Here is a 13,587-nt window from a genome sequence, read left to right as displayed (position 1 = left end):
CCTTAAAAATTTCCAAATGCAGTTTCACAAAAGCCAGTTGCTCCACTGACACTTTCGGCGCTACTGTCTCTCCACCCTACATATTCTCAGTCTGAAACGTCTTCTTGAACATATGGAATTTTTCTGCTATTGCATGGATGGAGGACATTGTACCTACTTCTTACCCAAAAGAGCCAAGCCATGATTAGGTAAGAACCTCTCGCCGGTGCTGAGGAGACAACTGTTGTTTCTGCATGGCCTGTGGGAGCTAGCAGCAGTGCTGGTATCAAGGCCGGGGTCAAACCAGCCACTTGAGCGCTCTCTTTTCAGAAGAAAAAAAAACCCAAGAGAAACTAAGAGTAAATCCTAGGAGCTGTAAAGTAGAGTAAAGATTTACTAAGAGTAAATCCAGGATAATTGTCATTTGTCACTCTTAAATTGAACACAAGTATGGTTTTTTCCTCTGTTCCTTCATTTCTGTTTTCAGTTTCTTTAAAATGCCAGAAATTGGTGGGTTTAGAACCTAGGAAGCCTTTCATTTGTAGTGATTGTCTTCTTCCTGAGGTTAAATAAGCACAACTACCTAAGAGAGGAACTCATGGCAATAACTAAACCAGATTAACTGTTTTTTGCCATGTTTTGATATGTGGGCCTCAGGCACATCCACAGTTTACAGTACTGATTTTTCAAGAGGGTATTCTGCAAGGCTGTGTGCTTCAGCGTGAAACAGGGCTGACTCCTCTTATGTGCCTCTGGTCCCAAATCCCAATGGGCTCTTGAATATTGTTCTGCGCCATTTTTCTTTCCAGTATTTAGTAATTGTGCTTTGTTTCCATAATGAGATCAACCTGCAAGCTTAGAGAGATTTTGGCTGTAGAATATCAAACTCATAGTGCATATGAGTGACCAACTTCCCATCACTCTTTGCCTTTGGCTCAGAGACCGTGTTTGTAATGGAATGCACTTGTATTTTGTACTGTATCATCATATTGTAAACCCTTCATAACCTCAGGACGACAGCTGGGGCTCATGGGTATTTGCTGTGTCTCAGAAGAGTAAGAGATGCTACAGCTGCCCATGTTTTGCGTTGGCAGGCTTGGTTCTGGGTATGACGTAACAGCAAACTTGCAAGGGGCTATTTCTTCAATCCAATGAGTAGGTTCAGTCAGCAATGTAGTATATATACACTTTGCTAACAGACATGAATATAGAATTATACAAGGAGAGTGAAATTTTCTTTAATATGTTTTCCTAGAAAATTATGATTTAAAAGAATTTCTCCATTGCACAGCAGTTTGTTCATTTGCACCTCTGTAATTCACTTATAAACACCTTTATTCTGTTAAAAAGGTATTTATGTGCTTAACTGTGTCTTTTCCATCCATAGTCCTCGTGTGTAAGAAGCCTGACAATTAATGCCAAGATTAATTCCACATGTTTGCAGAAGCGGGCCCACAGATGGCTGTTAATTTCCCTTGGCATCCTTATAGGCCAATATGTTTCTGTTATTTTATTTACAAAATAAACACTATAAATTTACTTAATCATATTTGACGTCATAATTTCAGGTTTTGCTTTGGCCTACAAGGGCTTAGGGCCCTCGGGGTAGCTTTCCTTATTATTAAACAGCAGTTATACAGCTGTAGTTAGTGAATTATGCTTGAAGACATGCATAAGAAACAAATGCACAGCAGTTCCTATAATAAAGTGAAAAATGCATCTGTGCAGTGAAAAATGTGTTTTTCCAAATGGAAACCATGAAGTGCAGTTCAAAATTTATACCTTTATTTGACATTTTATCCTCTCTTTGTATGAATGAATAATGTCTGCATTCTAAAGAGGAAAATCATGAGAAACAGCATTCACAATGAAGCAGGACAAAGATTGTTGCTGCTTTTAGTATTTCTTTAATTTCAATTAATGTTCAAAATTATTTTATGGGCAGATGTGATTTCCAGCAGGGACTGGTTACACCAATGTCGTGAGCTCATGGACTGTGTCCTGGGATCTCTCAGGCTCTCAGCATATGAACGTGTTGGTCTCTCACCTCTTGATCTCCAGGCGCCTTTCAAATAAACCTCCTAAGGTCATCCTTTACCCACAGCCCTCCTCTCCACACAGGGCCTTGTAGCTGCCTCAAAAAAAGAGTTGTCCCTGGTGCTTTTTTTATATATGGTTTTCTTTCAATCCCACCTTATGCGATTGTTTGTCTTTGGCAGCAACTGTGTAACTGAAAATGTAGAAGTCTAAAATATGTAAAGTGCAAGTTCTTTAGCCAAAGTTCCTGCACTGCAGAATTTGCTCCTGCATTTTGTATAACGTATTTTAAAATGTAGTGCTGGCTGAAGAAAGCAGGTAATGATCCAACGGCTGTTGACAGAATTGAAAGACACATTGTATGCAAAGTGTTGTATATTTGCACAACAATTTTAATTACATGGTAAAATTAATTTATCAGGTTTTCATATTTATGCTTTGACTATTCACCATCAGGTTTCTATATGCATTTTTGGAGGGGTCTTTTTTGGTCTGTTCCAAGCTCTGCTAAACTGCTCTAATTTGTTGGATATGTCACTGTAGTTGCAATGCTTTGCTGCTTTATTATTTTTTTTTGCATTTTTATGCTCTGAAAGTAACATCTTTTTCTTTATCTTTTTTAAAGATAAAGACATTCCCTGCTGATACATCTAATCCTTTTTTCGATCCTTTTACAACAGTACCACAGTTTTCTGTAAGTAGAACACGCAACTAAAAAACTGTGTATTTAACACAATTCCAACTGATTTAAGTGTCAGAAATTTTTGTGCAGTCCTCAAAAAAAAAAAAAAAGATAAATTCCAAGTAGAAATTAATCAGTTATATGTTCCCATTCTACAAATAATTCACTTGCCTGCATTGAGACATTGCCGCTTACTAGACAGAGGACTCGGAATTAGACGCTAAGGCTCACTGCTGATGCGGTCAGTCCCAAAATGTTGCTCAGTTAAGGGCTGTAGGGGACAGTTGTGAAGCTCAGTAGCATCTTTCCAAAGAGCAATAAGGGAGTGGGAAGACTTAGTCCTCTGTCTAGCAATTGCATGGCCTCCTGCCTGAAACCGCCTGCTGTGCCATTACAAAGAGGAGCCTGATTTCTATTGAATTTACAGCTGAATTTTAAGGAAGAATTACAGTTAGTGTGTTGATGACTACAATGGTATCCTTGTATAAACTCCTATGTTTACTTAATAACTTGTATCAAGTATTGTATTTAATTATTGTCAACCTTTCACAGAAGTCAGGATTTAGAGTTTTTGTAAGGTAAACTACATACAAAAAGAATCAATTGTTTGACAATTTAAAAAAGAAGTCCAACTTAAGTCCTGCTTTAAGGCTAGAGGCATTATGTAATATGTATGACAAAATTATCTACGCTATTTGAAACACTCTCTGATTATAATTATAAACCACAGTAACTGATTTACAGCTTTTAAATTACATTCGCAAAATGAAGCATTTCAGACTTTAACCTTAGCTTTTACTGGTAGCAGCAATCTATGTCTGGCATATAATCAGAGATAAGTAACTTCAATCACTGTTGGGCCACGTGCAGTTACTGTCTGCATTTAATGATTTAAAGAAAGACACTTTTCCTTCACAATAAAACTGATCATGAGATTTGATCTAAATGTTGTTTTTCTCCAAATAGGTGTTTTAAAGCTAAAGTTCATTACAGTCCCAAACTGTGTCAGTGCCAAGTTGAGCTCTAATTAAAGGTATCCAAAAAATTCACAGGAATACGTCACAGCGACTTTTTACTACAGCAGCCAAGTCCAGATAGTACAATTGTGATAAAAGCTGAACCAGAGTTACAGTGTTTGTATCTTTCATAGTAATACTTATGTAAGCAAAAAGATACACCCAGAATAGCTTTCCCACTAATTAGTAATGATTATCAGGAGATTATTCTTCTGAAATGAAAGCAAAACTTAGGAGGGCTATATAAAATAATTTTTCATCATTGGGAGGGAATAGAACCTTAAAATATAAACAGAAGCTACCCTGATAAACTTACCCACAGAAACTTCCATCTTGCAGAAAATGGCAAAAAACCCCATGTTCAAACATTAAATGCTGGGATTTTTGTTATGCTTTGTTGGGAGACAAGAAGCAAAGTAAAGTTCAAACTAATCTTTCTGAAATTCCTTTTTCTCCCCATAGAGTCCTGTATCCCTGGGAAGGGCGGAGGGCAGAATCCAGTTCACAAGTATTTTAAACACCATTAGAATAAAAATCTAATGGTGGGTGACCCATAATATAATTCCATACATTCTTTGTAGCAAGTTATGTTCTGTGATAAACCAGCAGCTACCCTGAGGACTGCAGAAAGATGGAAAAACATTTAGGAAGGTTAATTACACTTTGGTCCTGTGTTTCATGGTCCTCTGTCCCAGCCCAAAGAGACGTGCTTGTCCCCAACAGCGTTCGAGTTCATCCTGGGCCGAGGGCTTGAGGGTAGTTACACCACGGTGGGAGCTGCAAGGGAAAGGTCTAGATCAGCGTTAGGACATGCAGGCAGATCTAACCCTGAATATTCTTCAGTCACACACAGTCCCAGGTGGTAACATTAGTTATTCTTTTCCTTCTTTGTTCAGTTTTTTTCTTTTCCTTTTTTTTGCTTCCCCTTCACTTTTTTGTTTATTGTTTTTTTTTTGTTTTTTTTTTTTGCTTGGAACAAAACATTAAAATGTTATTGAGGGGAAAAAAGGTATGAATGGTGATATTTGGAAGGCTTTACCTTTTGTGTAGGGCTTCTAATTTGCTGGTGTATACACAGTTGTGTTGATTTTATCGGAGGAAAAAATTAGAGAACTTGGTTGCCTGGAATGTTTAAAAATAAGCTTCACGTCAGGAGCCCCTCTGAATTTCAGAAGTTTCCGTAGAGAAATGGCAGGCTTGATGACCATATTCTCAGGCTGGTATGTGTCATATAGATTCAAATTAATGAAACGATGTCTGTTTAGAACAGTTAAATATTTGGCTCAAACATACTGTACCAGCAGATATATATAAAAAGATGCTTCAGATATATAACATAAAAAACATTATTCGGAGCAAACACACTTTAGGACTCAGGGCAAATCTTCAGCAAGTGTAGTTTGTCATTGCGCTGCTGATTTCAGTAAGGCTGGGAGAATTTACATCAGCTTCTCAGAGTGGTGCCCTCTTCTCATGGCAAAAAGCCAGATGTGGCAGTCCTCACAGGACAGGGATCCTGTATGAGGAACACCAAATTTGATATCCCTGCAGATTCTAAGGTTGATTTTTAAAAGTTGAATGACAGAGAAGTTTGAACAGGCTGTATTAGCCAGTTTTTGTCACGTTTATATTAGCCACATATTAGCCACACATAATTGGCCAGGGTTGGAGGGAGAGTTTCTTTAGTTGGTTTTACATTTTCCATTTTACTGATTTTGTGAAATTAATGGAATTACTTTTGCTTCAGAGGTTGTTTTGGAGCATATCAGATGAGTTTAGCTGAAATATGAGCAGAAACATGTTATAAAAGGACAATAAGCATGCAAACCTAACACAGCCATTCTTTCCTGGGCTCAAATAATTGTCCCACTGATTAAACTGATTTGGTTGTGTTTAGCATTGATCCTGTGTGGCTTGCAGAATTTAAGAAATAATTAAGACAAAGAAAGGTTGCTATTCAAATACCATCAAAAAGGTTGCTATTCAAATAGCATCAAAAAGATGGTGGCTTTTCTTCCTCCCTGCCTTAAAGTCTGAACCAAGTTCGGAAGAAAAAGTTGTCAAGAAAGAAATGCAGCTGATACCAATGGGGGCAGAACCTAATGGACCTGATGCACTGACAAACTACAGTTGCTCTGTGCTCTTCCCTGGCCAGGGTCACCACATGCACCACATGCACTGGCCACTGTGGTTTGGCAGGAGAAATAGTCCCTGCCAAAAAGCAAGACAGGGCTGTTTTATTTAGGGGATCCTCCCCCTCCACTTTTACAGGGTGGCCAAGTCTTTGCTGTAAGCCTGCAGTGCTGATACGCCTCACCTGAAAGATGGGAGATGGTTGCTTGCTGTTGGTCTTAAACCAGCGCTTCCAGTATTGCTTTACCATTGCCTGTCACTAGACACTGCAGAATGTTTCTCTTGAGGCACGTTCCAGCTAACAGACATGGGAGAGGGATGGAGACTTTGAAACCCGGAGTCCTACAAACCTGGGCTCCTGGCTGTTACAAAACACAGAGTAGTCAGAGGGCCCACCTGCAAATTGTAGAGGATTTCTGAAGAATAGTCCAGTAGTCTCATGCAGTCAGCATTCTGCATTATCTTTAGGGACAACACAATACTGATAAGCAGCATTCTCCAAACTGATTATGTCTTTCATCTGAATTCTGCCAGTCCTGTACACGGAGTTTCATCTCACGTAGAACATGTTGCCATCAGGCTTGTCCCTCAGGTGCAGCTCTGAGATAGCCATCAAAAGAGGTGGCTGTTCAGCATCTATAGAGGTTGCGCTGAGCAACTATAGCTACAGCCTCCCATTAATTCTCGTTATTTGTTGTTGTTACTGAGTGTTTGGCAATTAATTGGATGCTGAAAGGTAGCAAGAGCAGTAAAAACTAATCTACACTTTTTCTCTTTCTGTGTCTGTATACATTTTGTTGTAGGCAGAATTTACAGACAGCAAATTACAATGCTGTGCAGTGCAGTCATCTCCTAAGGTAACGCCGGTAACTCCATCGCCCGTCCTGAGATCTTTGGCAGAGACTGTACCAACTCCAACGGTCCAGACAATATATACGTCACATAAACCCATTTCGCTGGCAGACAGGTACTGTGCAGTTATTTCACAGAATTACTATGACGCTCTCTGCATTAACAGAATCCACTTGGTTTCTCAGTTTCTGTCATAATTACCATAAAGTTACATTTCCCCCGATACCAAACGATTTTCATTTGCTGCTTGACACCTGCTTCAAAACAGGTGGATCATGTAAAGAAGTATCTATAACTCTTATAGCTGCTCTGAGGAAAAAAACTACCTTAATTAACCGGGGCAGCCAGCAGCATACCAGTTCTATGGCCCATGGCCTGGAGAGAAAGGGTTGTGCAGATTTTCCTTAAGCAAGTCATTTTGTTTTAATCATTGCTGTTGCAATTTGGGGCTTTTTTTCAAATTAAGTGTCCATGGGGGAAAGCTGAAGTTGAAAAATGTCTGATCTTCTAAATGAAAAACAGACACTGGTTTTCTTTCTTTTTCCTCTTTTTTTTTGTTTTGTTTTTTAGTAATGTCAAGCTACAGTGGCCTTTCTTGTAGTTTCTCAGAGAAAAAAGAAGCCATCCCATCTTCCCATTTGCAGCCTGCATTCAGTTTTCTATTGTTCCATTCTACGGGGTTTGCATGCTGGCTTCTTATTCCAGAATTTCATCAAAGCTGAATTTCCCGAGCTGATAAATTTACTGAATACAAATATAGGAGTGGATATACTCAGTACTTCTGGAGCACAAAATGTCCTAGGCTTATCTTGAAGAGAAAAGAATTTCTTTGGCATCATAATAAACTAGCCTTTTTTATTTTCGGCTTCACGGTCAATTCCCAATTTCATTTGTTAATTATTTTTTGCAGATGTTGGTTTAATTGCACCTGCACACTTGTTCAGCAATGTTAACTCATCTAAAAATTTATCACCCCGGTGAAAATGTAATTCTGAAGCTGCAGTGCTGAGCTCAGCTTCTGTAGGATGTCTCGAGCGCAAACGGGTGATTCCACCCCTGCTTGTTCGTGAATGGACTGCAAGGTTCCTGCACTGCAGTTTAAATCTCTGAAAGGCTTTACAAACATTAGATACTTAACTCTTGGAACAACACAGTAAACTGGATTTTTTACTTATACTATTTATTAAGAAACAGGATTACTAATCCAGGGCATTCCCGGTGCTGCCGAGCCTGTGGGCTCCGGAGCGATGCGCTGTGTGAGAGCAAGGACTTCAGGCTCTGCTTCCCGGACCCTGGTGTGTTCACACACAAAGTAGGACTGTAGTAAACTCAGCACATATTGACAGCCCCCAGTAACAAACCATCCTGAGGAGCAGGCGGCTGTGACACCGGTCTTTTGTGATGGCATTTCTGTAGCTGTTTCATTTTGAGAGTCCTAGTCCAGATTCCTTTGAAATCGGTAGTCTTTAACAGGGGTGAGATTAAATCATGAACTGTTTTGCCATGTGGGTCTTTTTATGTACTTTTTCTTGTTTGCTCTTCAGAAATATCAAGTGGTACTTGTTTTTGAATCAGCCATCAGTTATCAGCCTTTTTGCTGAATCGAGTCTGGCCTTTTTTCCCCTACTTTGGTATTTTGAAAATGTTAATTATTTTAAATTGAAATCTGAGACTTATTGTTGTTCCCATAATTGGCTGTTTGTGCATTAATTACACAGCGCTGAGACTCTGAGGCGTGAACTTGAGAGAGAGAAAATGATGAAAAGACTCTTGATGACAGAATTATGAAATTCGCACTTCCGTCAGATGGAGAATGGATTGGGGCCTTTCATGTGCCTTCTGTCTGTTTACATTCCTCTGCTTCTGTGTACTCAACATAATACATCGGGAAAACGTGTGATATTCCTGGCTCGCCTGGATTCACCGTGGTTGGTTAAAATTAAGTCTCAGCTAGACTTTAACTTGAAGGAGTTCCTTTATTCATTTGCTGCTGGGAAATAAACCTTCAATCCTTTATCTCTCCTGAGATTTTATACTATTAACACAATTAATTTCAGGTTTGGTTTTGGTAAATCTAGGGCAAAAAGGATCGGCAAGGAGCTTACTGATTTCTATTGGGAAACACTGTTCTGTACATATGTTAATAAGTGCACAGAAATTAATGTTATGCAGAATATTTTGATAGTAACATAGAAAATATGTCATTTTGTACAACTGAAAATTGCAATGAGCTACTGCTATTTGTTAAAGAAGCATTTTTAAAGCAGAAGAATGATTATTACATCCTAACCCCAGGACTGTTAGTCTCCACAGAAAAATAAACAGCTGTCTTATTAAATTCCTAACCTTAACCTTTACTCAGAGATATATATAGCTGCAAGGGGGAAAGACACCCCACCATACAGGTATACGCACCCAACACTCCCTATAGTTTGTCATCTTGACCTAAACCTTCAACTAAATCTTACTGTATTTCCATTGATGAAAAAAAAATCAGTTGTTTAAAGTAATTTGCTACTGACTTTCTAGCTTGATACTGACTTTTTTTAACTAAGTGAGAAGTTTCACCTTCTCCAGATTGCCTAGACATTAGGGTTCACCCACACTCGGACAGCTTCTGCCCCCCCAGCACTGAAGGTTGCAGAGCCTCAGCGGTGTGGACGTAGCTTGCACAGGGAGGACTTCTTTCCTTCCTGGCTAGATAAACCACCTTCCTGACTGACGTGAATTGATTGATCACTTTAAACAATAATAACAACGATAGTTTATGGCACAGCTGTGTCTATACCCACCTTGTCACTCTGCTAATCAGCAGGTGTGTACTGGCAGAGCTGTGGAGGGCACGCCTGGCTATATGTCCCGTTCACCTCCAGCACGCAAGCAGCCTCTGCCTTCAGTGGAGATCTCTCAGGCATCAGGCGGGGTGTGTGGTCCAGCCCTGGCTGAACCCCAGCCCCAGGGAGGGTGTTTATGGTATACAGGTAACATTACCAACTATTTCCTATTAAAAAAAAAAAATATGAAGAAAGAAGTTCTCCATTTCCCCCTGTTCAGTAGTGCAGGGTCATCTAGAAAGCTACCAACAACTGACTGTCAGCTACAAGGTACTTTTCCAACAGGAAAGCTTTTGTGCGTTTTGTATGGCTGAAGATGTATATTTTTCTGTTACTCTGTACACTATGTTCTCTTGTTTGCATTAAGATAAAAGATTGCCCTTCGTTTGATACTGAATATGATGGCTTTATCTCAGCTTAAGCAGTTTGTGTGGAGGCTGGGAAGTGATTACTGTGAGACCGGATTTCCTTCAGAGTCAGCTTGTGCTCTTTTTCTGGAATGAGAGGTCTTGAGAGCGCTGTAGGACTGTGGATTGCAATGTGGAGGTATGAAATGACTTGTCTATTTTATATTTACTGGGAGAAGAAATTAGCATTAGGCTCCCCAGTTAAATCCACCAAACTCAAACCGTTCTGGTTGCCGTAAAATAGGGCAAAATAAACAGCAGAAGTATTAGGTGGAAGCTCACAATACAAAATGGAATGAAGTAGCTCAACATGAGCAATGGGCACAAGGAGCCATAGACACACATCTGGACGGCAGATTTCAGAACTCTCAGGTGACTTTGCTGGGTAATCAGATATGACTTATACACTGTTCACCTTCTGTTTACAGTGCCAAGACACTTCTGTTCCTTATGTTTTAATGTACTGCTCCATTAAGATTATTAAAAAGGTTATTAAAAATAGATTAGGAACATTAAACCCCTATGAAGAAATCAGAAACGAAGGGAAAATGCAGCAGATGCAAAAGACTGCATCTTCCATGTCCTGTTCCTCTTTTCTGACCAATTCCCAGAAGGTACTGGAGGAAAGAGATGCACATTTTGTCTGCAGCCAAGTAATAGTGAACATCGTGAAGAACAAATAAAAGAAAATTGTAATTAGAGGTGCCATTTTGGGAGAGGAAAGCAGAGTAAGGTTGAGAATGGCACAGCACTGACTCCAGCTGTGCCTGGTCTGCTGCCTGCTGTTAGGCAACCTCCATCTGTGTGTGAACTGGCAGGAGTTTCACAAAGTCATTACCAAGGAAAATCAGAAAGAACAGACCTGAACACACACTTCAGTTGTACTGATTGCCATGGAGTGGACTTTGGGAGCCCTGCGAGGGGCCTTCAGGTTTGGGAGCAAACAGATCCAATCACCTGCATTAGGGCAGTCTGGTCACATAAGCCAAAGGCTTTAGCAGAATTGAAAGCCTGACTCAGACCAGCCCATCAGACGTTCTGGCTCGTAAACAAGCATTATTATTTTGAATGCAGCATTTTGCTCCCATTGTATTAAAATTCTTCAGCTGAAATATTCAGAACTGGAAAACAAGGTTACTTTACAGTGGCCAGGTCTTTACAGCTGAGGCGTGCTCTGGTGCAGCCAAGAAAGAGCAGGAACTCCTCCCTCCTTGGTTCCCACCAGGAGAAGAGGGAAAGGCTCGTGTGGCCACTTAGTTCCTGTGGGACATTTTCCACAGAACAACCCCAGGTATGTTGCCTTGTCTTGTTGTAGTGTCTTATCCACTGGCTGCCACTGTTCCCTATCCTGCAGTCTAATGGAGCATTTTAAAAACTGTTTTACTGACATTGAACTAAACTTTTAACTGTGGATTGTCATCCCCTTGTTCTTTCTTACTCTGTACCTTCTTCAGCCACGCTTAAGCCTCTCAGTTTTCACATCCTCTGAATAAACACTCCTGCCTCACCTCTGGTTGGGAATTACAGTGTTAGGACACCTGTTACCCCAAACTACTGTAAACAAGACAACGTCAACAGGAACAAATGCTGAGGGGCAGGTGGTCTAGATTTGCCCCTAGACTTTAACTTTACAGGTGTGAAAGGATACTCTGCCCGAGGGTATGTCTATATAATAGCGCAGAAGTATCTGAGCAGCTAGCTTTAATGAGCTTGCGTATGTAGTTGTGGCAGCATGAAGCCCAGCACAGGCTATCATTATCATGTACATTGACACGTGTAAAGATAACACATTTGAACAGCAGCCTTCTGAAGCATGGACTCCAGAGCTGGTGACAGGAAAGGGTGGCTGAAAGGCCTTTGTCTCTTCGGCTCTCCTGGGAAAGGGTTCATCTCACTTAATGTTAATATGCCCAACTCTCACCTGATGAGAGATCAAAGGAACTGCCTTCCAAAGGTGCCTCTGACTTAAATGTCTACTTTTATATTGTTTAAAGTTAAGTGAGACGAATCCTGCTCTCCGTCCCTCTGGTTAGGTCTGCCTTGCAAACCCTTGCCGACACGGCTACATCATCCAGGGGTGCTTTGAGGTATGATTTGTGATTGACGTCGCTCTGCCAGCAACAGCCTTGCGCGTTAGGTGTAAATATACCACCAGAAACACCCTGTTGTCACAACAGCTTTTAGCCCTTGTGGGAAGAACAGAGAGCTGGGACAAGTGGCGTAAGCACAGAGGCATCGTTACGGCTGTGCCCAGCCTGGGAGGAGCTGGGTGATGAAACCTCCTGCTGTAGCCACGCTGGCAAAGCCTTTCAGGGGTGGTCCTGGCTTCCAGCAGTGCCCCGAGTGATGCTCTGACCGGAGCAGCAGATCCCAGCTTTCCGCCGTGAAGTCTCTAAGTGGCAGAATGCAATGTTGTCATGTTCGGGTGATTCCAGCAAAATTTATTGGCCATTTAAATAGCTATGCAAGGAGTTAAATATTTTCTCATATTGCAGTCTCTTATGGAAGCCAACCAATTGTGCTTTGTTTCTGTGTGGTTCAGCTGTTTTCACTATTTCGTTTTAAAGGGAATAACCGGGTTTTCTTTAGACATGTTGTTTGAGATCCCACATCTCTATCAGATCCCACCGTGTGTGCAGATTTTTCACGTTTCAAATGTACTTAGACCCTGGAAGTGCAATGTTTGAAAATTAACTCCTCTGAAGTTTCAGTTCGTGGCTTCACAAGTCTCTTGCAACAGGATGCCTACGTGCCGATTTGAAACAGAGCTGGCAACGCAGTGAAATGTTTCATTGGAGGCAGCATCATGTTTTGTTTGAACTGTTTACAAATATCCTTTGGTTTTCTTTCTTCTTTTTTTTTTTTATTTTTCTGAATACATTTCTGGTTCATTGGCTACAAAAACCTACTCGTAATTATGCAATGGAATACTGTTTCTTTCTTTTTCTTTTCTTTTTTCTTTCTTTTTTTTTTTTTAATGTCCTGATGTTCAAGGAGTTTGCAATAAATATACTGAGGCTGATCTGTAATTGCATGTAAGATCAGCCTCACAACTGTGTTTTGTAAAGTTAAGTGCCGTAAAAGAGCCTGCAGATGACGTGGAGAAGGAGGGGAGGGAGAAAGTAAGTGGAGGAGAAGGCTTCTTTGGCAGCTGCGGCTTTGACTGGTGGGAAGCAGCTTTAAAGTAAGATTGCTCACACCATTTTGTTTCATCTGAGTAGCAGCGTGTATCATCAGACGGTGTATGATGGCATTTTGTTGAAAACACGCCTAGAGAGACACTTTTACGGCTCAGCTGTTTACCTGTTCCTGTATTCATGCCTGCAATAAATAAGATGAAAAATGCATCACGGAGTCTGAGCAATTTGTAGTCAAATCAGTCATTTAGGAGGCATGGGGCAGGGCGCCAATTAAAGGAAACATTTGATTGCTAATAAAGTGGGTCCACCTCCATAAAAAAAAATACATCCTGAGGAAAAAAAACCCACCAGATAATTTCTTCAGAAAGCCCAGAAAGTTTTCTCCAGCTTAAAGTTACAGGCCAGCATTGTAGGGGGCCAATCTTGTGTTGGCTCATTAGCTGGGGCACGCTTTGCTGAATACCAGAGCTGGAAAAACACTGGCAAAACACTGGCAGGATCGAGGTA

General features: G+C 40.6%; 1 protein-coding gene across 3 annotated transcripts in view; it reads left to right on the top strand.

The window, feature by feature from the left end:
* Nucleotides 1–13,287, top strand: part of EPB41L4B (erythrocyte membrane protein band 4.1 like 4B) — a 169,310-nt gene extending 156,023 nt beyond the window's left edge. The window contains exons 23-25 of one of the 3 annotated variants that reach the window (XM_014938605.1): nt 2,642–2,710; nt 6,651–6,814; nt 8,418–13,287. In XM_014938605.1, the coding sequence (XP_014794091.1) occupies nt 2,642–2,710; nt 6,651–6,814; nt 8,418–8,487 (303 nt within the window). In that variant the 3' untranslated portion in view covers nt 8,488–13,287. Of the gene's footprint in view, nt 1–2,641; nt 2,711–6,650; nt 6,815–7,609 lie in introns of all 3 variants that reach the window. The other 2 variants (XM_014938606.1, XM_014938607.1) reach the window with 2 other exon arrangements.
* Nucleotides 13,288–13,587: the final 300 nt, after the last annotated feature.

This window comes from Calidris pugnax, unplaced genomic scaffold (assembly GCF_001431845.1).
Source record: "Calidris pugnax isolate Ruff unplaced genomic scaffold, ASM143184v1 scaffold13, whole genome shotgun sequence".
NCBI lineage: Eukaryota > Metazoa > Chordata > Aves > Charadriiformes > Scolopacidae > Calidris > Calidris pugnax.
Note: the sequence above shows the minus strand (reverse complement) of the source record. Positions and strands in the feature narration are given on the sequence as shown.